The sequence below is a fragment of the Dicentrarchus labrax genome, unplaced genomic scaffold (assembly GCF_905237075.1).
Source record: "Dicentrarchus labrax unplaced genomic scaffold, dlabrax2021, whole genome shotgun sequence".
NCBI classification, from domain to species: domain Eukaryota; kingdom Metazoa; phylum Chordata; class Actinopteri; family Moronidae; genus Dicentrarchus; species Dicentrarchus labrax.
In genome coordinates this window covers 9,626,739-9,652,798 of record NW_026136705.1, presented here as the reverse complement: position 1 = coordinate 9,652,798, position 26,060 = coordinate 9,626,739, and the positions used below count along the sequence as shown (strand labels likewise).

The 26,060-nt window shown below is 43.3% G+C and overlaps 1 protein-coding gene across 1 annotated transcript in view; it reads left to right on the top strand.

Annotated features, from left to right (window-relative positions):
• auts2a (activator of transcription and developmental regulator AUTS2 a) overlaps window positions 1–26,060 on the top strand; it is a 294,183-nt gene that overhangs the window by 181,340 nt on the left and 86,783 nt on the right. The window contains 1 exon segment of the mRNA XM_051400367.1: window positions 16,235–16,264. Coding sequence (XP_051256327.1) covers window positions 16,235–16,264 — 30 coding nt within the window.

Here is a 26,060-nt window from a genome sequence, read left to right as displayed (position 1 = left end):
ATCTTATTATGACAGTGATTATTTAAGACTGAGATGGGCCCACAGTAAATTAGATGTGTATAGACCAAACAGTATCATATTTCTGGCATTTAAACATCTTTCTGTCATTCTCTCATTTCTCTGTCTCTTATTATTTCTTTCCTAATATGCTTTTGCTTTCCCGCAGGCTGGGTCTTTTTTGTGAAATGGAGTGTTTGGCATGAACTTTTGCCATATGCCTGTAGATTTGCCAAAAAATATTCAGAGCAGCTCTTTTCTTGCGCCAAGTATTTGGCCATCTGCTTAAGTCTTTAACCAGCAGCATCCAGGGACTTCATCAAGCTTGAACTGTGAAGTCAAATGGTTTTCTTCAGCTCCCAAATCAAGCTAGGCACTGCTGTGCAGATTTACTGCACTGGCAATTCCAAGCAATCACACATATATTTTATTATGCAGTACATAGTCACATTTATGGGATTTGCGCTTAATGACAGCCAGGTTTTCCCAGAGCTGTTTTTATGTGGTTAAAATTACATTATAGTTAAATTAGACAAAGTAGTCTCTTTTGAATCCCTCTAAATCACGTTTCGAAATAACATTTAGCAGACAGGAAATCTATTTGTGTTAGTTTGATGGTAAGTGTTAAGTATCTGCAAATGATGGTGCAGACAAATAGCTGTAACAGATGCAATAGTCATTTCCCAAAGATGTCTTTACTAGCTCTGACTCTACCTCTTGAGTTTATATGGGCCACACTGCCACTTGCAGCCTGAGGATTTTAAAGCAGGAGACTCTCCTGAAGAATGTGCTGCTCGTCAAACCAGCAGAGAAGAGGAGATAGCTTTTCTATGGGGGTGGGGTTCATTATGCAGCACGCAGGACACCATTATTAGCCCCATTACACACACTGACAGCCGCACATTCATTCTCCTATACCTGCTTTTTAAAGCCACCCATAAATAATGAGGGCTGCAGCTAGCCGCGTCTTGGAGGAAGGGAAAAAGGTCATTATAGACCAGGCCTCCATTTGTCAAAATTATTTCATAATCTCAGGTCACGAGGAGGGTTTTTGCTTCAGTTAATTGTAGATTGGACCACTGAACATAAATTTACATTAGCAATCAATTTGTTACTCTGCAGATTCTGACCCTATCTGCTCTTTGTTGTGACCATCAATGACAGAAGTAGATAAGTAGACACACACTGCAAGAGTGACTGTGAGTGAGTGAAATCTAGAAAGACTATGTTTATGTATATAATTTGCATTTGTTTAAAAATTAAATCTAAAATGAATATTAATAGATGTATATCTATCTATATCTATATATATATCTATATATATATATATATCATTCTTCAGTCTGTCAAGTCCATATTATGATGGTCTTCAGACTGAAGCCTCAGTGTGAATTTGCTGCCACTCCACTGTGATGTAGAGGTCACAGTGCCAACCTGGTTAAATGTGCTCTGACTGGTAATCGGTGGTGCTGTGCAGTATAATTACCCCAGCTTTTATCAGAATGACCTCTCTGACAAACTTCCCTGGTGGAAGGAGACACCTGAGAGCCTCCACACTTCCTATCTGCCCTTGTTTTATCGAAAAGGCCCCGCCTGAATGGATAATAGAGCCCCTGTTCTCCCAACAGACGGATAATGGAGGGTGGAGTGGTCCTCTTTGGCAGACTACTGCCTCTTCCCTGCACTAGAGAAACCAATACCAGGCCTATCGGCTGATATATGACACTAATACACAGGCTGACTGGGGCCCTAAACAGAAAAGAGGGATTGTTCCAACTTTCGACTGGCTGTAGGATCCATGACTCACAGGTACCGCACTGTCTGGCCCCTGAGACCGCTCTAATTGCTTTACATCTGTACAAAGGTTTCTTGTAATCGGGCCTTCTGCCTCCATTTGTCTTCCTTTCAGTCTCCTAGTGAAGGCCTTAATTGGTCTTAGTGGGGCTTTTTTTCCAGTTAGCTCCCGGGCCTGAGCTAGTAGAAGACTTTACCTCGGGGGGCAGTGGGGTTTGCTGGCTGCTAGTGGTTGGGGAGGTTGCAGAAGAGAGGAAGTCAATACTTCTTTTACCTTTAACACTTTAATTAATGCTCTCCTGACAAGCAGTTTTTCCCCGTTGCTTCACATGGGGGGGTTGAACTCCTGGGATCCACAAAAGAATCAAGACTTGTACAGCTTTGTGAGAAAACCTCCCACGCAGTCTCCGGTGGCCAATCGACATTTTCTGAGAATCCAGTTCTTTTTTTTTTTTGTTGATTGTTGGTGCACACTGTCTCTCTGTGGCTGAGAGCTCGTCTGCTATCTGTGTATCTGTGTTTTTGCCCGCAAGTCTCTCTTGTGCTGTCAGGCACATTTCAGTCTAGTGAAGACTGTAGCCACAGGTACTGGTATTGCAAAATAATTTATTTTCCAAATATTACTCGTGCTTTTGTACTGAGCTTCAGATTGTGTTAGCACTAACATGAGATAGCATGTGTGTTGTCATCTGTGCAGTCATTCCAAAGCTTATTATGGAATTGTCATATACTTGAAGGAATAAAGGAATCAAGGAAGTTCATGTATCATTATAAAACACAAGGTTGTATAACATTAAAGTTCCTTCATGCTACACACATTTGTAGAACAACATATAAAAAAAATGAAATTTAATAAAAAAAACAATATATACAGTTATTTATATACTCATATGCATACAGGTATGCTCTCAGGATATAGTTCTGCTGTGCATCTTTTGAATTTGTGACTGGGGGAATGTGAACAGCAGCAACAAGATAGTGATAATAATATGGATTCATCTTCACATCATCGATGTAACCAGACCAATAGGTGTATTTTGAACACAACTTTGCCCATGCACTATTTGAAATTCTTATTCTTCTCCTTGCCAAAAATAATACTAATGAATGAGTTGTGAGCATGCCACAATGATTTGAAAGATTGTAATCCAGGACTTTTTAATGAACGCATGCTTACTCTGAGGACTAAAATAACATGGTAACAGTGCTTTCAGTTCCAAAAACACAAGTATTGCTTTACTCTGGATGTGAGTGAATTAATAGAATACGCAATGAATATGTTTGGGGGAAGTCTGTTAGTCATCAAGCTCCACCCGTCTGTATTTGTTTTCATTAAACTACTCAAGAGTCTTTACTTGTAGTAAAGTGCTTCTGTAAGCTGAGGCAGATTCCCAGAGTGTAATGTGACCTACCTCACTTTATCTGACTAGACCCCGTTCACACTTGTCTTTGCCCAGAGATAACATCTCATGTACACTGCTCGACAAACCACATTTCACATCTTTAATTTAAGGTAACATGACATTTTCCTGGCTTTGCACCTCCGTTCTCCACCTAATACAAGTTTATATACAATAGATTCCTTAAGATATGAAATCTCCAGTATATCAAATTTACCTTATTTCCTTACTTTCAAGTTCTCTATACATTCACAGCTTTCCTTATAAACTTTTTTTTTGTAACTGGAAATACTAATTGGGAATACTATTATTTATTAAAACAACAGTTCCTGTCTGACATGAATTATAGCTGATATGTCTGTACACTGTACAGAAATGTGCTTATTTCTTCTCACATTTTAGTGAGAAAAGGGCAGAACAACCTCAGGTCAGGAGTGTGGAGCAGGAGCTCAGTGTTGTGAGCTAGGTTCTGCTCTGCTGTGCTCCCTGCATTTCCTGCTGACTGACTGATATGGAGCTCTGCTGCCAGGGCTTAAATAGCAGCTGTAAGCGTCCAGCTGCTCCCTGCCACGCTCCACTTCTCCCCAGATGGCTCCGAGACGTTCCAGCAGCCCTCCGGAGGAGCGCTCATGAGGAAAGTGTTATGGAGTGGCTCTCTGAAACACCAGGGAGCATCCCTCACCGCACCACAGCCACCCTCCTCCTTCTCCAACCCCCGGGCCGGACGCCCAAAGCAGGGGAGGACTCATTTGCCAACTTACCAACGGGAGGCAGCACAGATGGTGGTGTCTGCAGCGTAGGCCAGCGTGCAGCAGGGCCTGGGGGTGGGTGGGTGCGGGGGGTCCTGGAAAGAGCACATGCCATGCCTGGCCTGGGATGCCACTGATATCCCCCAGGAGGAGCTCTCACTGGCCCTCAGCAGATGACCAGCAGAAGTCTGGCAAGCTCTGCTCAGCTCAGAGATGGTGTGGTGAAATGTTTTTCTTTACCCACATGGGCGTCTTTGATAAGTGGGTTGTTTCAGCGCACTGCCAAACCCAAGAGAGAATGTATTGGGTGAAAACGAGCGCATTCAAAGTCATTGTAATTTTCTTGGACACTCAGTGTTAATATATTATGCCAGCTGTAGTGCTTCAGGGCAGCAGTCTCTTACCTTGGCTGTGTGTTAAAGTGATGAATGGTCCATCAACTTCACACCACTGAAGCAAACCGCAGAGTTCACTTCAACCATGACATTGCCCACAGAGATAATATCATGTTGAACATATCCTGTACTCTCACTGTTCTGAAAATATACTTTGTTTAAATGTACCCTGAGGAGATTTTGACCACTGGTGTCGCTGAAGAGCTGTGATTTCTTGAACGCAATCTCACAATGCAGAGGACAGTTTGAAAATATATACATTAATATGTCAATACAGCCTTAAGGATTCATACAACACATTTTGGTGAGAAATGCTAGATGTTAATGGATATTTCTTGTTTATAATAAAAGTGCTTTTAACTTGAAAAAGCTAGTTAAAAAATGAATGTAACAAATTTTTCCTTTTCTCAGTCTGTGTTACACAGTGAATTTGCTTTTCAAAAATGTACTTAATTCACAAATGTCTCCAACTTGCATGTAATATAACAGCTGGCTGATAATTATGACCTACACTAAAAAGCAGTTTACAAGAGATTTCTGGGAATTTGTATCACTGTTGCTACTTTTGTCAGCAGAATATAAAAATGTTGACCTTGTGTCTGTCAACCATCCCTTTCTCTTTGAACCACTTCCCTGTTCTTCTCTTCTTTACTACCTTGTTTCTCCTTTCCTCACTATTCTCATACTCCCTGTGTGAAAAGGGAAGTATGCTTCAGGGATGGATGCGGGACTGCTATTGCTCCCCGTGGGTGGGTGTGGTGGGGTGGGGGGGGGGGGAGTCCTTGCTCTGCTGACCTCACTGTTATCCTTGTCGTGACAGGAAACATACATCATAGTGGGGCCTCTAATGCGAAACACATTCCGCCACAACTTGATCAAAGCCATGCTGCCTGGACAACAAAGTGCCCTGTAATGCCATATTTTGACCATTTAATTGGAGAGTAATTACGGCTGACAAAATACTCCAGTGATTTTCTCCCCTTCTCTCTCTCCCTCCCTCACTCCCTCTCCTTCCCTGTGTCTTTGGGCTGTAAGAAAGCCCAGAGAGGGGTTGTCATAAACTATGTGGGATATTGTGTGCTGAGTTGGCTTGAAAGCTTTTGAGTGGAGCTGAGGGTAGGTCAGTTTTTATTGGAGCACAATCGCTTATTCAGAGACACTATAACAACACACAAGAGTAGCAGTAACCAGTGGCCTATAAAAACACCAGTGCACCACATGACAGCTGACCCTCACTCACTGACAAGACACCAGTCTCCCAAAAAAGCTGTGTGCAATTTGTGTGTCTTTCTCTTGTCTCTGATAACACAGGGTAAATGATGGCAGTTAGCTAACCAGTAATTCACTAAGCATAGATGTTTGAGCAGCTGACCCTGAAATCTCAGCTACAGAACAAAGTGTTTTAAAAGATGAGAACCTTGGCAGAGAATACTGTGTAGTCAGATATTTCTGTGAGTGTTGGCAGTGGAGTACACAAGTTAGAAATCATTCCAGCTAAAGAATAGAAGAAGAAGATGTGAATTTGATGCAGATGTTGGTGTTTTATTGTGTTCACATTGCACTAGTTGTCCCAGATTGCTAGGCAAACATTTTATCCATGGGTAGTCTTTCATTCTGAAGACCACCCCCCTGCTGGGGCAGTCAGTATGAGCGTAGAGCCTTGAGGCCTGAGCTCTGTGGTATTCTGCTGTACAGAAAACAAACAGAAAACACATGAAACTCTGCAAAACATTACCGTTTGACAAAAGTCTGGAAACTCTGGTAGAGCACAGATCCAAAATCAAAGTTCCACTCACAGTTTGACTTAATGTTTGCATACTGCTAATGGTTTCACAGAGCAAAACAAGCCATCGCAAAACCCTCAACACTACAGTCCTTTTACTGCACTAATCTTTGGCCAGCTCCAGGAGCTATCCTTCAGCTGAGCACGAGTTTAGATACAATTCTTTCTGTCATCCTGTGATAATGTGGTATGATCCAGCCTGATGTTAGGCTGTTTACTGCTGAAAAGCAACAGACAAAACCTGGAATTATTTTTAAAAAGCATATTGTAGAAGCCTACAAAAATATCAACAAGGCTTTTTAAAGTTGACATTTTATTTGTAATTTTCTCAGCAAAAGATGTGCAGATATGGAACGTGTTCCCTACATGTAGGGGCAGCTGTGGCTCAAAGGAAGGTTGTTGGTTCGATCCCGGCTCCTGCCGCCACATGTCGAAGTATCCTTGAGCAACTGAACCTCGAATTGCTCCCGATGCTGTGCATTGCGGTGCGAATGTGTATGTTGGTTTCTGTTCGATGGGCTTTGTCATCGCTGAGTGAATGTGTGTGAAAGGGTGAATGTGGCACGTAGTGTAAAAGCGCCTTGAGGGGTCGGTAGACTAAACAGGCGCTATACAAGTACAGGTCCATTTTCCAGTTACCATTTACCCCAGACATCCTTTTGTCCCCTCATCTCTGGCGTCTGTCCTTACCTGTACGCCTTTGTCAGGAGGTTAAATCAGGCTCGGAGGGACAGAACGGGGCTGCTGGTATTGTGGGAGGTGGTGGATGTCAGATGGCTGGTCTGTGGCTTTCAGCCTGCTATCGTGCTCTACCACTTAGCATGCTAATTAATCCCAACCAAAGGGCTGCGTCAGTCACCCCACGCTCCACCAGGGACGCTCCCACTGGGCTCATCCTGCTTTAATTGAGCACGTTTTTCAGAAGCCCGCTGTCCCTGGGATTACATTAGATCCCTCTAATTCACCCAGCCTGCCACCGGCGTGGGCAAAGTGAACGAGAGAGGGAGGGAGCGGGATGAGACGTAGAGCTGGGAAATGTATAAATAAACCAAACAAACAAACAAAAACCCAGACTGAGTGTTTATTAACACCCCTGGGATGAAAAAGGAGGTGAGTGCAGGAAATCATTAGCGCAGGAGAGTCAAACTAGGCTCGTTTGATCTTGCTGATGGAGGAGCAAATGTAATTTAGCGCGCTGCGAGTAATTTGTTTTAGCAGTTAGCATGGGTTCCTTTTAATTTCATTTTGCCTGGCATCAGTCTTTCAAATTAAATATTTTTATTTTGTACAAAGCGGATCTTTGTGAGCCTCAAGGCTCAAAGACCAGCCCTCAACAACAACTAATGTTTATTCATCTTCGCTTGTTTGCATGTGCGGTAGACAGAATCTTGACGGGAGTGTGTGGTGTCGGCTTTTATTTGAGTACTTGCTGTATAATGAGGCAACTCAGATGTACACTGCGACAGCTAGCAAATCATAGTAGGAGAATAACAAAGTGTTTTTGTCACTGCAGCTCTAATTATTTGGAAGACGGTGCTGAAGCGGCTGCATCTGTTTTGGTGTCTCACCTTATGTCCTCATTCTGCTGAAAGTTGTTGACTGTGCAATCTGTTTATGAAATCAAAACACCATTTTCAAACCCAGGTAGCTAAACAGTTCCCAGCTAATGACATCCAGCGTTCACTAAGAATATAACATGTAAACTAAATAAGCTGTCACAGTAAATTTGATCACAAAGTTAAAACTGACTGTAGACTGTCACCTTGCACACCTTAACTCCCGTAACTGATTTACAGATATCATTTTCATGATTAATTCAGTGAGGAGCACTGAGGGATCAGCCTCTCACCTGTGGGGCGTGGCGTAGTGTACGAGCAGAAGGGGGAAGTTTATCTCAGCCTGTCAGGGTGTTGCCACTTAATTGCTGCGCCCACCCATGACACAGAGGAAGTCCTCCCCTGCATCAGGGCCAGCTAGTCTCAGCTCGGATGAGTGGGGAAGAGAGAGAGGAGTCTTATCAGCAGGAGATGCCTGGGACATTGTTGCTCTGAAGCACCTTATCAGGCCTGTGTTCACACCATGTGGAGCCTGAGCACCTGCTCTGGCTGGCAGCAGAGATGTGAGATGCCCTCCTCTGGTAACAGAGAGGCAGCGGCACAAACAGGGTGGATCGTTTTGACAATGAGCTGCAATCTGAGGAAACATGGGCAGCCATTTTGGATGCATGGAAAGCTTCTATAAAAAGAGTTTAATGCTCCTATTTTGAAGATATATCAGAAGTAGCTCCTGGAAAATCCTTTCAAAATATTGCATTTCCTTCTGGATGTATTACTATGTATATTACGCAATGGTAAACCATAGTCAGCTATAACATTTAGTATATATTGGGAAATAACAGAGTCTTGTCTAAGTAAAACTGATCTTGAGGTATTGCATTCCTAGCTGCCATTACAGTCTGATAAACAACATGTGCTCTAATGTGAGGGAACTCTGTGTATCTCAGCTGTGTCCCTGGCAGAGCCTGCAGGGGTTGTTAGCATTGACAGCACCGGTCTTTATGCATGAGACTTCCAGGCAGATTGTTGGCAGAGCCTGGGCAGTTTCTCTCAGACGGGCGAAAGCTGGCTGCAAGCCTCACAGCCTCCTCCTCCACCTTGCTCCCCTTCCCGCCATCTCAGACCCAGAGAAAGAGCTTTATGGAGCCCTATAATGATACGTGGCGAATGTGCAGCACTGGGGTGATTGTTAGCGGCGGCAGCTGCTCAGATAGCCTGGATGATGGAAAATCAGTGGGACCTCATTTTGGTTTGCCAGTATGAATATTAATGGCTCGTTTCCAGGCCATGGCTAATGATGAGGAAAATTCCCTAATAAAAACTTGATGTGATGGGCAACGACCCGCGGGGTCACTGGAGACAGTCAAAGTTAATAGTGTGCCATCAGGTGTGAGGAGTTAAGTGATTAGAGGCACAGAACCTAATCCTGATGTTTTTTCCCCCCTCAGCTATGACTCACTGTGGAGGGAGGCAGGGAGGGAGGGAGGGAGGGACGACTGGAAGGGGGAGGTGAGGAGAGCAGATGAGGTTTATATCTCTTGACAACAGTGGGTTGCAGCCTGTGGTTAAGCATACATCCATGTATTCAAGCCATGAATGTTTCAAGTAATACTAAAGGTGTCAGACAGAGATTGTTTTCTATAAAATTGCTGCATTGTGCGAAATATTATCACATTTCATAAGGGATATGTGTTTTATTTAAGGGATAATAGCATATGATATAAAATAGGGCTAGTTATAGTCATCTGTAGTCAGGATAATACACTTCTATAAATCACTATCACTATAAATCACTATTTAACTAAATAAGCCAATCTTGTCTAAATTGAAAGTCAGAATTGATTGATTTTACTCATAAAATTAGAATATGAAAGAATTAGAAGACAACTGTATGAATTTGAAGTAGCATACAGTGCCAGTTTATGGTATATGACAGTCGATGCGTAGTGCTACGGACACATTTCAGTAGATAGCAAACAGTGTTCTGCACTCCCCATCACAGCACTTGTTCACTTTCTCGTGTTCAGAAATCCAGTTTGTCTTTACGACATGCAGGAAATACAGCTTCTTTAGGAGCACTCTACAAATACTCTAAAATGAATTGTTTATGTGTGTGGCCAGATTGCTGTAATGGAGATGCCAAATCAAATCATTGTTAATGTCTAGCATGTGGGGTACTTAAAATATACACCAAGTGAACTCTTCTCAGGGGAGTCACCATAACTGTGCAAACAATGCAATTTGATGTATGTAATTATCTCAAAATCCTTCTATTAATCTTTGATTAATCCAGCATCTGCTTTGTGCCTCAGTCCCCTGTTGGCTTATGGAAACAGAGTACAGAGTTGGGGTGAGGCAAGGTGTGTATTTGTGGGCGTTTGTGTATGCACCCACACTGCAGCTGTGTCTTATGTTTTTTCATTTCTATCAGATAACCAGTAAATGCTTCCCACCCCCAGGCGCCTGTAGCCGGGAGAAACGCGCTGAGATGATTCGAGAAGGAGCAATACTGAACTTAGTGCTTGTGTAACAAATGGATTTTTAAGAAAGCAAAGTGCTGCACCTCTCTGTTCCTTCCTTCCTACCCTGGTCCTTGTCAGGTGTCTATGTGTGTGTTGGGTGGGTGGATGGGACTGATCAACAGAGAGGTTTACCCTGCGGCAACATCTGTTTCTGCCAAGCATCACTTCAGTAGTAAGCTGCCACATCTCCAGTTGAGTTAAATGTCCTTCCTTCCTCCACACTCAGACAGAAGCAACATACACATACACCACTGGTATGCCTTCTGAGAATATATTTTCATCCCAGGCATACAAAAGTGTGTGGATGTGGATGCGTATCTGCATTTCAGACAATGCTCCTTGTCACTTCGCTGCTCACACCTCAACATAAAGTCCCTATGCAGACATTTCAGAGCCGATGTTGTGATTTTACATTATTGGCGCTATTATAATGTAAATTATTAGAGATTTAGCAGTATGGAATTAATCATAATATTGAATTATTAATGAAAGAGTCAGGCTTAGAAAAGTAAGTCAGTTTGGGCACTGTCCAGTGACATAAAATATTAAATTAATGCACTCCAGAGTATTGCAACCAGAGGTCACAAACTATAAAGTTCTTATTATTTTATGGAAGGCTTAATTTTTCTCTCCCCTTCCTTTAGCTTCACTGTCCCAGTGACAGGAATCCAGAATTTGCGGTCAAATTGAATATCTTCTGGATAAAGTTTTACATTTGAAGGGGAAATTGCATTCAGATGTTGGCCCGCTGCATTTGGCCTAAGCTGCACATGTGGATCCGACCTGGTTATATTAGTCCAGACAGAAGTCTGGTCCTCCCTGACGAAACATTCTTGGCTGCTGAAAGAAGCTTTTGCTTTATGCGACTATATAGACTGTCTCAAACACTCAAGCTGTGTTGTTTTCTTTTCCTTGTGGTTTTTTTAGGTCTTCTCTTTCCTACCATACTTTTATATGACAGTTGGACATCAAGCAGATGCTGCAGAAATTATATGTTCGATGTCATCGCAGCAGAACCCTGCTTATTTTAATGATCTGTCCCAGTCAGGCATGTCATGTTAAATTTCCTTCCACTCACTGAACCTTTAGGTGTATTTACTAAACTGTCTTTTATGGATACCTTTTTATGAAATGTGTGTCTGCTTGGCTTATTTCTAAAGTCAAGTAATCCCAGAGTTTATTTGAGGTTCAGTCCAGCGTGAAGTCAGTCAGTGTGTGTTTGGCACAATGTTTTTCATTATGAGCAGTGGTTAACACTGACTAAGGAAAATTGGCTCTAAAGGTCCAGTGTGTAACATTAAGATGATCCATTGGCAGAAATGGAATATAATATTTATAGGTATGTTTTCATTAGTGTATAATCACCTGAAAATAAGAATCGTTGTGTTTTCGTTACCTTACAATGAGCATTTTTATCTACAGAGGGAGCAGGTCCTCTTCTGGCAGAAGCTGGCGGTCATGTTACCAACCTCAAGATTATTCCCATCTTTTTCTAAAAAAAAAAGTCTAAATTTGTTGTAGCCAAGTCGGTTTCTTTTTTTTTAACTTATGTTATAAGAAACTAATTTGAGAGCGTATTGTGACGGGACCTGCTGCTGCAGCTTTGTGTGCCAAAGCAGGTGCTGTGTAGCAAACCCTGAGCTCATCAGTCTCCTCCTGCCCGGCTGTATTTGTTGTTCCTCAATTCGCAGTGGCGGGACTGGCAGACTGTGTAATGTGTGGGTGAGAAAGAGAGAGGGATACGGGAGGTGTGAGTGGGGGATTTGAGAATAAGCATGGCACAGATTCCCATTTCGCCACCCTGCTCTTCCTCTATTCCCCATGAATAATGTGGCACAGACCCTACCCAGTGGTAGGCCAGGCATGCCGCCATATCAAGCTGTGGTTGAGAGTGATGCGTCCAGCTTGGCGAGTCTGGGCTCAGCCACATTCTAGCCCCACAAACCCCCCACACCCTCCCACCCCCATCCCCAACCTGCAGAGAGGAGCACTGGGCTCCAAGATGGCAATCAAGGCTTGATTTGCCAACACATTTCCAATGATTAAAATGTAATTAGCACAAGCGAGCACCTCCTCCCCAGCTAATTTCCACGCACGCTGTGACAGGCAGGCGGTCGGCGGCACCCAGGCCCCAGCAGCAGATGGAGGAGGATGCAGCGGAAGGGGAGAAAACCATTTTGCCATGTGACTGTTTGCATCAGAAAACCATCAGGACGCGCAGCTATATCAGGAAGGAGCTGTTAGGAGGAGGGAATGAGGAGCCCTTGACGACAGCACATCAAATTGGCACTGTCAGAGCTGACCCTGGCAATGGCTGCCATCCTTCATGCTGTCTTTCCAGCTCCCAGGCATGCAGACAGGTTGGCTTCTTCCCTGGGCTTTAACCCCTTCAGCCATCCTGCAGGACAACCTGGCTCCGGCTGATAAACAGACACAATCCTCTGTGCAGCGTGGTGCTTTAATGAACCCCATATCAACTATAATTAATTCTAAGGTCGTGGATAGGAACCAGCATAACCTGAGGCTAATGTCACTCAAGGGAGCGACAATGCGCATCCGTCACAGATCCAGACTTAGGAAGATGCCATTTAAGAAAATATTTGAATAGACAACTTACACTGGCGGATGAATTATAATAAGCCTGTTAAACACACTCTGTTTGCCTTTAGAAATATCATTTACGCATGTCATTTTTTTCTTGATTGACTTAACATCTGTTAGTATTTGTGGACCAGTGGATTTCCAGAAGGTTATGTTGGAAAAGGGAACATGGCATACTTGCTTTGCACGCATGCTCGTGTGATGTGGTTACTTCTTTGGTACAGACATTTTTCTGCGGGTAGCTCTGGCAGGAGACTTTGATGAGGCCTGCTGCTACGGACGCTAGCATAGCAGCATCATTTAGCATTCAGCCCGTGGCTCCTTATGTTCCCCTTGTATTGGGCCAGTATTACTCTCAGCTGGAGAGGATTTAGAACAAGAATAATTTACTCCTTTTTTCAGACCAATATAAACAAAAGGCTTGATGCTTGGACAGAGCGTAGGGAAATTTGTAAGAGCACTCAGCCAAAAGAGAGGCCCGGGTGAGAGCAGAGGGGCAATCAGAAGTGCTCCGGATACAGGCCAACATCAACAGCTCTTAGAGCTGAAGCTAATGTTTGACATTCCTGTGTTACTTAAATTTAACACTAGGGTCTGGCTGTACAGTGTAATGCTGGTCCTATGTAAATAGCAGTGGGCCTGGGTAGGGTATCACTTTTCTTTGTCAGCCCCCTCCCAGGACTAATGGTTTCCTTATTGTACATGGCTGTTGCTTTAAATAAGACCCATTTCCTACCCAGCCTGTCAGAGAGCTAACTCCACTGATCTCAATAGCACCATTGTTGTGTTTTTTTTCATTCTTTGATATAATGTATTCATTTTTGTCAGTCATTCTAAACCTCTGACACATGTATTTTCATTAGACATGGCCTCTCAAGATTGGTATAAAGTGTTTTTGACATTACAGTTAACCATAGCTTTGCAGATTTATTCATACTCACCCGTCAGTAGCAATAACTGAATTTTTGAGCTCATGCTTACCTCCTAAAACAATACCATACCTCAGTTATTAAGGATGAGGTCTACCAATCATTCATGATGTTTCCAACTGCCAGGTGCAAAGCCGAGACTTTCTAGCTTTCCGTCTCTGTTTCTAATGTAAGAGTCAGTAAGTAGAAATACAAGGAATGAAAATATTCCAGATATGCAGGGATTCCTCTCTCCTGTCTCAGGTTGCTTTATGCATGAGGCAACGCATTAGTTCACTATGATCACTTATCAGTGAGTGACAGCTCTGACTTGTTTGTATGCCTGAGATGTGTTTTTGTCTTTTAGAGATATTATTATTTGGTACTTTTTGCTCAATACTTAAGCAGCAAGTTCGAGGGATCTTTGGCATCTGCTCTGTAAGGACAATCAAATTGCCTGCCCTCGCCTGTCAGGCCTGATCTCAGGATTTTTTACTTTGCTCATTATAAAGGTATTTCCATTTTATTAAGTTTTCCCTTTTTTCCACCCTTTGTCGCTCTGGGAAATTTGCATACCTCTATTCCTAGGGAAAAAAATAATGACAGCAATTTCTTTTCTTTTCTCTCCCCCACTAGCCGTGTGAGTGCTTCGTTTAGTGGCACCTGCGAAAGCGACAGGCGCGGGGATGAGAAGTGAAAGAGAGCAGTTGATTAAATCATCATCAAGTCGCAGCACAGAAAGTCAATTCTGCTTGCCGTCTACAATGATATCCTTTTATCTTAAAGTAATGAGCTATGGCACTTTTGCATCGGGTAATACGATGAGTTCCATTAGCATGTTCCATTTGCTTCACAAGCAAGGGCAAGTCATTCCAGCCGGCTTCTATCTCGGCAATCAAAGCAATTGGCTGCACAGCCAGGGAACAGGGGAAAGGAGGGAGAGCAAAAAAAAAAAAGGGGGAACATGAGAAAGAAAGGCTAGCAGTATTTTTTATGGATCACAACACAGTGGAAAAACTAAAATGATGTCCATTATTTGAACCCCTTGCATGCCTGTGTTCCCGGGTGTGTAGTGTGCACAGGCAGAGAAGCAGCTAATGAGTGCTCAGTTGCATTACTGTTGTCACATTCTGAGAGGCCTGAATACATGGAAGCAGTTGAGATGGCTAATACTGCTCAACAGATTTTGTCTGCCGCTGCATTAGTCAGTCCTGTGTGGGAGGCGGCACGAGAGAGCGATACATGGCCAACATGCCTATTTTTCACAAGCTTGAATAGACGTGCATAAATGCACACAGTGTGCAGCTTTTTGTATTACACAGACATTCACGTGTAATCAGAATCTACACTCGTCTTTCATTACCCTTATTTATTCTTCCAGCTGACAGTCTATAGGGCTGCTGGCTCTCTGCACACTGTATTAAATGGGGGATGGAATGTTGTGGGTGGTGGAGAAAGAGAGTGAGAGAGAGATGGAGAGCAGGGAAACGTCTGAGGAGTGTTTGCCCAGTGCGTTTATTGCCTCTGCATAATTTATGAGCTGCTGGAGCTGACCATCATGGCAGTGTGCCGCGGGCGGCCCCTGGGGCCGTGTGGGACAGGCCTGTAAATTGGATGCTATGCTCCTGCTGAGCTCGCAAGGCCCCTTTTTACCGTCCAGCCTCAGAAACAGACCAGCTACGAGCCTAGCCAGCTACCTTTGAGCTCTGCAGGGCCCCAGATCAGCAAAAAACAAGAGATGGAAGCAAAAAAAAGAGGGAGAGAGAGAAAAAACGGCAGGGTTTTCTGTCGCTCACTCCCCGGGCTGTCAATCATTTCACCCCCTTCCTTCACTCCCTCCCTACTTTAATCGACACCCACCAACCCCTCCCTGCACTCCCGGTCCCCCCGCCTACACACACACTCACTGTGCCAACCCCTGCCCATATTCCCCCCCAGTGCCTTCTTCATTACCGACTCCAGTGCTTCTCTGCACCTCAGCCATATGCACAACGTTGAGGGCCGCCAGTCACCCAGCATCACACTAATTAGTTGATAAAGAATTAAGTGGACCTTGAAATTGAAATTGGAAAGAAAAAATGAAATCTAACCACTTTTTCCTCCCTCCATTACAAAGTTCCCTTCCTCTTCTTGTCATTTCTCCCTTCCCAGCCTCAAGCAGGAACAGACATCATGGAATTATAATTCTAGTGGCGGTTAGTGTTTTGAGATTCCAGCTTCGTCTGAATTTCACATAGGTTTCATTGTTAACAAGGACACAGCTGCTCATGAGAAATTTGCTTTGTTTCACATTCCAGTGCTTGTGTCAGTTAATGAAGTGATCTGATGATATTCAGACACTGAATATGAGTATGTGATAAGTTCGTCATTAAAAAGCTGATAAGATATGCCATTTGCAAAGGTAAATTAGATTATGGCACTGACATGTGTTGAAACTGAATACAACCCTAGCAGGGATGGTTATTAAACAGGTATAGACATATTATTCCTCATTTTCAGCTTTGCCTTTCTTTTCTGTTTTTTTTGCAGTGTGACACCGAGAGTGACCAAGATGACAAGGTAAGCCAGCCATTTACTGTGATTTTTCATATACCATTAAATGTGCTTGGATCATTTCAGGAATTCTTTATCGGTTTCGATAAGATTCAAATATTAGACTTTCTTAAAGGCTGAGAATTTAATGTAATTAGAATTAAACATCCTGTTAATAACTTGCTGAGAAAGCCTTAATTAGCTGTGCATTAATTATAAATGACTTAATGATGTGCAAAATCTAAATCGAACTGTTCTGGGTTTTTAGGATTTAGATGACATTTAAATGAGACTGCTGTGACAGCCAGGGTTGAGGGTGCGGGCTTTCTTTTGCTTAAAGCCTAGCACTCACTATCCTATCTATCATATGAAGTACTGTGTCTGTATATCTGTCCATCTACTTTTCTTCATATCTGTATATCTATTTTATTTAAGACACATGCTTTTGCTAATTAGAGTAATAAGAGTAATTGCTTATTTCTGTTCCTGTAATCTCAATCGACTATAGCTACATTGTTTGTTGGTCTTAAAAGTACAGTTGTCCTTTTTAATAATGGCTGCCACATTTTTAATCAATTACAATATCTAAGTGTATCTACATGTTTGTTTTTAGCCATGTTTATAGTATTTAGTGCAGCTCCATTTATAATATCCAGGTATTCACAGTTTGAGTGCACCTCATAGATTCTAAGAGCAGCCATATTATCCAACGACTTCTAAGTAGAGATCTAGATCCACTCTAATGATTTAGTAATACCATTTGCTTGTGGTGTTTAGACTGTGCAGCAAATTGAGTCATTACTCAGTGTTGTCGATTTAAATTGCTCCTGTCTCTGTGGCAATTCCTTTTTGTTTCAGGAAGAGAGAGAGAGCATGGTAAGCTGTAATCCCCCCAGTGACTGTATTAATTCACCCTGGCTCACGTTACGCTCCTGATGAACAGCGCCAACTACACCTTCCTGTCATTGATTAATTGTGTGTTAAAGTAACAGAGGAGTGAATTAGTAAATAGCGGACCCCTATGACAGGGGTTGACTCATGAGTTCTTCCTCAGTGCGAGGGAGTAATTGGAGCTCCCACTCAACATTTTTACCCCCTCCTCAGTCCACATCACCTCTGCCACTATCTGCTCCTGCCAGGCACCGGGCACACTACGCCCACTGCCACTGTTGTCATTTGCATTCTGTGGGCGACGTCTACTTTACAACACCGCAGCAGAGAAGGACGGGGGAGAGCAGAGTCGTTTTAATGGGTCAAATGTATTCAGATGAGGACAAACGTGGCTTATTTAGTTTCCCTTCAAAAGCAGGAAATGGAAAAAGTGTTCCCAGGAGAAATCATGTTCTGCCTGGTGTAGAAGGCCTCTGCCGTGTCGGCGGGAGCTGCCAGACTCTGATAAGAGACAGCTATTCGTATCTCAGAGTCTGTGTGCGCACAGTCCAACGAGTGTGTTTGTGTGCGAGTGTGTGTCTGCATGTGTTGGAAACCGTCAGAGCATTTGCTCATTATAAAGTGACCTGTAGGATGGGCCCTATCCAACATGACATGTTAATGGCATAGTGTGAGACAGGTAGGAGGCAGGCTTACTGCAGTCACTCGTCACACAACGCTGGTGTTATTAGCTCTATATGTGTTATCATTAGCTTCTCTGCTGAGGCCCCCATTACTGCTGGTCTTCCTTTCTCTCTGCCAGTACAAAGCAGTCCAGTCAGAGCTCAGACAATGAGAAGGAAAGGGTGAATACTTCTGCCTTAAAGGTCTACGGCATGTGTGAAAAATGTGACACAGATACTTCTGTGTGCATGTTGAACATTTAATAATTAATGTTGTTGATTGTGTGTCTTAGTGCATATCTTCACATGACTGGTTCCTTATCTACACAAACAGCCACAAAAACTGAGGTGCCCCAGTAGTACACCTGATAGAGTGTCACCCCATGTACTAAGCCTTACCACAGTGGCCGAGTTCGATTCCTGCCTGCGGCCCTTTGCTCCATTTCATCTCCCTCTTTCTCCTTTCTTCTATTTCATGTCGTCAGCTATTCCTATCAAATAGAGATGTAAAAAGACCTAAAACACACACACATAGAAACTGAGGTAGTGCATTTCTGCCCCGCCATTTACAGCTAATTTCATTCTTATTGTGTTGCAAGTTTAAAACAAGTTTATTTGCCTTCTTTTCATCCTATACTGTACAGTGGACCATTTAGGAATAATGGTATTTAAGTCGGCAATGGGATGCAAGCAAAAATTAATCCCGAAGAGCCAAAAACCTCCTCTCAAAGCTTTTGCTGGCAAGGATGTCCACGTTTATCCATTGCTATCCTGTGGCTTGACCTATCTTCCACTCATCTTACATGCATCCTGTCCACACTCTAACCTTTTGGTGGGTCTAGGCAGGATCAGGTGGTCATTTTTATTAGGGCTAGGGAGAACTGGCCTATTCATTTGGAGCGCCTTGTTCCTAGTTACAATGTTCCGCTTTACTGGCAGGAAAGCACACTGAAAAGAGCTCCATGGCCTCAGGTGTCTTTCATGTGCATCCGCCAAAGCACCAATAACATTGCCTTGTTTCATGGTGTAGTTAACACCAACAGGTTTTCACCATCTGAGACCTTTTAGGGGGGCCATCAAACATCCCCTTAGCCTCAACATGTGTTTGATCCACAGCTCTGAAAAACCTCTTTAAATCCTTTGGGGATACGTTTTTTTATGAATGTAAACTAAATCTACTTTTCCTCTTAGAAAATGTATGTGCCGAAACATTCACTCAACATAATCTTTTTTGATTAGACTGTAACAGTGGCAAATGTCTGCACCTTGTCTTAGCAGTCTTTATCATATTGTCAAGAGCGCTCAGGCACTCACTCTGTCTGGACTTGCTAATGCTTAAGTGATTTTTGCTAGTAAGTGGCACCTTGAAACTGCCAGTCAAACATTTTAGTATGAATATCTGCTGGTGCTCAAGTGCTTTTTCCAGCTTAATTGTTCATCAGTCGTGTTACTTAGGCCTTTTGTGAAGACAATGACTTTGTGCTGTAATCTATGGGACTTTATCACACTGTAGCCTTTTTATTTCTCTTTCCCTTGCCTTTGGGCTTTTTTTTTATAGAGGCCACACCTTTCCTAAGTGTTATTTACTCGCTCTATCAGCAGCCACAAGCTGTAAATGCCATTTTGAAAATGCTTTGCGTCTTATTAATGGCGATGCAACGGAGTGCTGTAATTTGCTGTGCTTTGCTCTTATTGGAGGCGAGGGATCTAAGTGGGTGCTTTAGAGCAGCCGAGAGAACCTGTTTGTCCTTGACATAAAATAAAGATCTGAACTGGTAATATATTTGCTGTTTCTCTTCCTTTATTGTTTTGCTGTGTTTGCCCTCAGGCAATTACAGCAGAAGAGTCGAGTTTCTCAATCACTCGGCAGCACTGTACATAAAACCATTTTATATCCCCCCCCCCAACCCCCCAACCCTCCCTCTTTCCACCGCAGTGGGAAGGATGAGTAATAAAAAGGAGAGAGCAACTTGTCAGCGTTAAAAGATTATGTGTTTTGCCCCCTCCAAAGGAAGAGAGTAGTGTTTACAGGCTTGAGTGGGTGCTCGCTAGGCCGAGGCTGAGGCTGATTGCACTAGAGTACCCTGTCAGCCAGTGATTTGTCATGTACTTTATCATCCTTGTCACTCTGCAGAGCGTTGTCATAGGTAACGTTCCCGCCTGCCTCCTCCCCCCCTACGTGCTTTGTACCCAGTCGGTGTAGGAAATTTGTATTTACTTTGGGGGAGTGTAATTTGTTCCTCATGGATAATATGACCCTTAGCGGAGCCGGATCACGGGTTAGTTGAAGTGATATTTTCCGGTAATGGTAGTCGTACATCATGGCTGTCAGGCCGGGTTAGGAGGCGAGCACATTACAGCTCCATTTTAGCACTGCAGGCATCTGGGATTATTTTCCATAACCAAGTATGACATGACCGCTCTGCGGAGTGCATTAAATTTTTACTAGCTTTTTTCCCTCCCCCGGCAACTTCTGTGGCTTTTCCCCCGGTCTGGGTCTCGAGGCTGCCACAGTGATGGATACCCCCAGAGTCCCAGTAGCCCTGGCCAAGGTTAGCGGGTGTCACAGACCTACACCGCTCCCCTCCATCCAATAACCGGCAAATCCCTGCTCCCTCTGAGGCGCGTGCACACAGGCTCACCACCGCAGCAAACCCAGAGCCTCCACACACACAGTAGCAGTGCTTGTGATGGCAAACAGTGTGGCGCTCCAGAGCTGTTGATTGCTTTCCTTTTCTTTTCTATTCTTTCCTACTCTTCTCTTTTCTCCCGCACTTTGATTCCTCTCTCCTTGGCAGCAAGGTCATCAGCGTAAATGCCATCTCTTGCCATTGACAAATGGTCGCCCCCCTATCTGATAATCAGTAGGGTCTCAGAGGTGGACGAGCAGGCGGAGCTCATTAGGGCGCCACAGATGAGAAATTAATGTGGAGATTCCAGGCCTGGCAAAGAGTCACTCTGATGGGCCCTGGGTGGGGGAGGAGAGGCGGGATGGATGGACCCTGTCTGATGGATGACCAGGTCAGCAGGCAGCAACACTCCCCAGACAGTCCCACATATACACAAACATACACACACCCACACGCCTGTCCTCCCCCTGTTACCTCCCCCTTCTCCTCCCCCCTCCAAACCCAAAGTGCAGCTCATCCTGCCCCAGCCACAGGAGAGTCAGAGGAGAAACATTTCACCCCTCCACTGACACACTGGTAATTGAATGGAAGCAGACTAATTGACTCAAATTTCCACATCCCTTTTTCTTTTTAAAATAAGATGGTGACAAAAGGTGAAAATGTCAGCCTGCCATATTCCCTGCCTATGATATTCCCCTGCCAGCAGATTGCTTCTTGTTCTTTCTTAAATTACACTTGTTACACCATTACTGGCAATGCACCCTTGCGTTTTTATATTTTACACTGTGGATGTGATTTCTATTTAGACTTCTATTTTAAGATATTTAGGTGAAATTTGCTTAAAAACGCAGAATGAAATTTCTGCTGCTAGTGGACCTAGTTTGATGATGTTGTGAAGTTCCGTGGGATCATTGGAGTTGTTGTCTTTATTGTTAAACAACCACCATTGCTGATGAAAATCAAACAGAAATTATTCACGGCTAGGTAATATTAACATTTTATTCAAGCTACATTTAAGTCACATTTGCAAACTTCCTCCGACATATCCTGGGTTTACCCAGGTCTTCCTTACCTTTTTCTTGAATATTAAAACACTACAGGAGCTGTGTTGTTAAACTGAGAGTCAACAAGCTGGCTTGCCTCTGGGGCTTTGACCCTTCTCCATCATCCTCTACATTCAGTTTGACCCATTTACAGTAGCTAGCTCCAGAGCTTGTACCCCCCCCTCATTGTCTTAGCACACAGCAGATCTCCACTGACTAACAACGAACAATAATAGACATGTCACTAATGTTGTGTTTTTACAATCCGTTGTCTGTTTGAGCCTTTGTCATTTACAGCATTTAAATTGAAATGGCAAAAATGAAGGAAAGGCGCTTCCAAGTCAGTGGTCATAAAAATGAACACTGAAGATTATGAGTAAAAAGATGAGACCTCAGAGAGAAAAGATTGCATACGTGCAAATGATGAAAATAAAGAATGGATCTTTTTTTAATCTTTTCATCAGTTATAGTTTTACAAAGTTCTTGAAACACTAAACTCACTATTTGATAATTGCTTACAAGTGGCATTCCACCCCATGCTTTTCAAGTCTGATAAGATGTCTAGAAAAGGCACCCTGTTGCTCTGTATTTATCAGACATGTCTGAGTTTATACGAGACCTTTCCCAGGCACTTCAGGATTATGTAAACTCTTACTCTGGTGTGTATCTGCTAAATATTTGTTGAATGGCTAAAGAAGCCAAGTTTTTAAATTCATGGTTGAAGTATTTGGACCCATGCTGATTAAATTGACAGCCGTACCGTGATTATTTTTTGTAAAGGTGCAGACACTCAAATGCACCTTCATTCAAAAGCATGTGGAATGCAATCTAAAACTTGTTTTGCAGCTTCCTGCGTGGCGGTTGTGGTATTGAAATACAGGATTGTAGAAGGTTTGACTCTTACCTTGAGACGTGATATTATACAAACCCTAATGTGTTACACTCGCCTCTAGAGTGATCAACCTCACCATTAATTTATGGCCAACAATAAAAGGTAATAATGCACACGTTTGAATAGGACAAGGTTGCCAAGTCCTTGAAATTGAATGGAGAGAAAAAAAATACAGTCGCAGCAGTGAATCATGTTTCAAAGGCAATGATTCAATTCCCAGTGCAAGCTGAGAACACAGGGAATGGAAAATAATTCAATCAGCAACAAAAACCATAAATATGCCGTTTGACTAAGATGTTCACTCCTGTGGAAAGAAAAAGCCATTTCCATCTTTCCTGACCTGGAAAAGAAAAATGTCTCAGGCAAATTGTGTACATACATCAGACTTTATGAGATTGGCCACATGCAGAGAGGCTTTAGAGTGGAAACAAAACCACTGTTAAAAAATGTTTTAAGTCCAGTATATATATAAAAAAATATAATGTGGCAGATATTTTCCACTGTTGAAGTTGTGCACACATGATATAACAATTGGTCTTCTTTCAGCAAGACTCCTTCATCAATAGGATATAGAAGTCATGGCGTATTATTCTTGGTAACTGATTGAACTATTTTCAGAGTCATCTGTTAAGCACATCATTAGCTCCCCCCATTATTTTAATAATGTCACTAATGTTGTTTTAGCTACACTGCTAAAATTGGCCTAAGCTCTAAGCCAAAAATAACACCCATGCTGCTAGACATGTTGAGTCAAACTAAATTACATACACTTTTATAACATTGACCTGTGCAATAATGAACTTAACTCCATGTGGTGCCATTTATCAGATGCAATGACAGAAACAAAACGGAGGGCTGCTGGGTAGAGGAGTGTGCTGTGGCGTACTGTGTATGTAGACCCTTTTGGGTCATGTTAGGCCGCTGGATTTGTGACCGATCAAGAGTGAGCAGCACCCCGGCTCCTCGGGTGTCTGTCCTCATCTCTATTTATGAGGCAGTGTTGCCAGTTACCGGTCTTTAATAATGCATGGAGTAAGACCTTGGGTTCAAACCAGTGTCTCTGGAAACAGGCCGCTTATGAAAAAAAAATTGGTTGTTGTTATGCAGAAAGCCCTTTCCAGCGCCTATCTCTTTTCTCTCACACACTCTCTCTTCATCCCTCACTGTCTCTCTATCTGCCCTCTCTCCCTGCTGAGAGAGAGTTCTCCAGCACACCAAGGTTAAACTTTCTCGCTGCGCTCGGCGGATGTCAGTCAAGGCCCGGCTCACCTGCACATAAGCCCCCCCAGCAACTGGGCCAGTGACTCTCACACAAACCCTCTGCCCCCTCATTGCCCTTCTGTCAAGCCAATGATTTCTGCAGGCAACCTGCTCCAGAATTGACTGGCTCCTGGCTCCTTGCTCTCTGTCTTTTCACTCTCCGCAGCAACCTCAGTTCACCCACAGAAAATGGCTTTATCCCCTCAGCCAAGGCAGGATTTCCCTATCTGCGATTTGTCAGATGGCAAAAGCAAACCGAATGCACTCAACAAAAGACTGTAAATTACACCAAATTAACAGGGCTGCAGACTATGGCAGAGATGATGCACACAAACAGGTTCTCACATTCTCACGTTTTTCTTTGATTTGATATTTGAGCTTCATTGTGTTCTTTAGCTCTACCTGCTGCTTGTTAAATTAGTAATCAAGCAGTAATGGTTGTTAGGTTGTTCTGATTTGTTGTTGTGCATGAGGTATCTCCAGGAAATGATACTGTAGATGAAACCACAGAAAACAGAACAAAATGTGAAGGTAATACGAAAACTTGCCCGCTGACTGATTGACTTTGTGATGTAAATCAGCTTTTGGAGTGGCTAGAATAGTTTTAAGAATATTTTGCCTAGCAATATTCAAATTATTATACACCACAGAAATGTATTGGATGAGTTTCACAAGCAAATAACTGCTGTAGAGGACCATATCCCTAATATCCTGCTGTGGAAGCCACCAGAGGCAGTGAGTCACTACAGAGGAGGATCCTAAATGAGGGAAATAGAGAGTAGGCTTGTCAGAATGACAACACTGTCCCAGCATGCATGGCGGCAGCCACAAACAATCCTAATGACATCAGGGGCTCTGAGGAGGGGCTGTATGCTGTCGGCTCCTGGGCTCAGGCCGCCCCCCCCCCACATCCTTCCCTTGCAACCACCACACTGCTTGTTAGAGGCAGTGTAATTAGGTGGCTGAGCTTGTTGCAAGTAGCCCAGGTCACAGAGGCATGTCCAACCCTTGTCCTGATTGCTCCTTGGGGAATTATTGACAAAACACAAGGAGCATTGCATGTTGGGCTCTAATTATGTGTACAAGACATACCCGGCCCCGGGGAAATTAAATGAAATTCCCCAGCTTGATGGGTCCTCCACACTCATGGGATCCATTCTGTTTCTTATTAAGCTCAGGCATTGTCTGGCTTTATGAGGCTGCTGTGTCGAGCTAGGCACCAGCTAAATGCTTTTGAATGTCTCTCTTCTCACAGTGGCGATACATCAATGGCTCAGGGTGGAAAATTGCCTGTCGATTGTGATCTACACTGAAAAGAGTGTAAGCAATAAAGCAGCAAATGTATTTAACTAAAGCTCACTAATATTGTAAATATAGGGTGTGAAATGAAACACCTGCATGGTGTTTCAATGTGTAATCAGTGTCTTGTCACTGCAGCTTGCTCTGGACACATCCAAACACCTCTGCTATAATTCCCCTGGCCCAGATACTGGACAGGAATTGATAGTCTCCTGCTTGTGCAAATGAAGTGATAAGGGGTCTCACCCAGATTACACAAGGCCTAAGTGGCGCTGAGAAAGCTTATGGAGATGAATGAATTCATGAGGCTGCCTGACAGATTCTTAAGAAGCAATGTAATAAGGGATAAATCAAACAGCTACCATTTTGCCTCTGAATGATTTCAAATTAAAGTCGAGGGAGATGGCAGACCTCCCGGGAACGGGTGAACTGAAGTATAGAACTGTGGCTGACCCTTATGTATATTTCTCTATCATTTGCACACCCTAATAGCTAATGTAACAAAAACGCTGCATAAGCAGTAAATACTCTATTCCTTTTGATTCAGCACAGTGGGATGTTGGCTGTCTTCATATTGCCAGACTGTGGGGGCAGGGCCAATCCTAGAGGTCTGCTCACGGATCATTCTTACCACCATTAATAATTGAGCATATTATGTTGTAAGATGGTGGATCATCCAGGACTTTGCAGAAATCTATTATCTCTAGTTCGAATAGCTGTAGCTGTGAAATCGCTCTTATGTAGACAATTATTGCGTCACAGTTACTACAGTATGTAAGCTAGTAAGAACATAACATTACAAGAACAAAGTAAATACCATACAGGCATATGTCAAGGCTACCAACAACGTGGACTGAGCATCATTGTATGGCTCTATACCTGCATCCAGCAAACAGGATCAGATCAGATCTTCCTTTATAACACTCTGGAGACCAGTGTTGCCCACTGTGATTGTCCTTCATTGATTGCTCATATGAAAGTTTGTTCAAGCGCTGACACTAAAGTGTCAGACAAACACAGGCCTTTATAAAACCAGGATCAGACGTGAAAATGTCAGGTCGCCTCATTGATATGACCCGCCTCACAACAATACATAGCTCTGTGCTCAATTAAGCATGGGCCGAGCGAGCACTGTATCAGCCCATT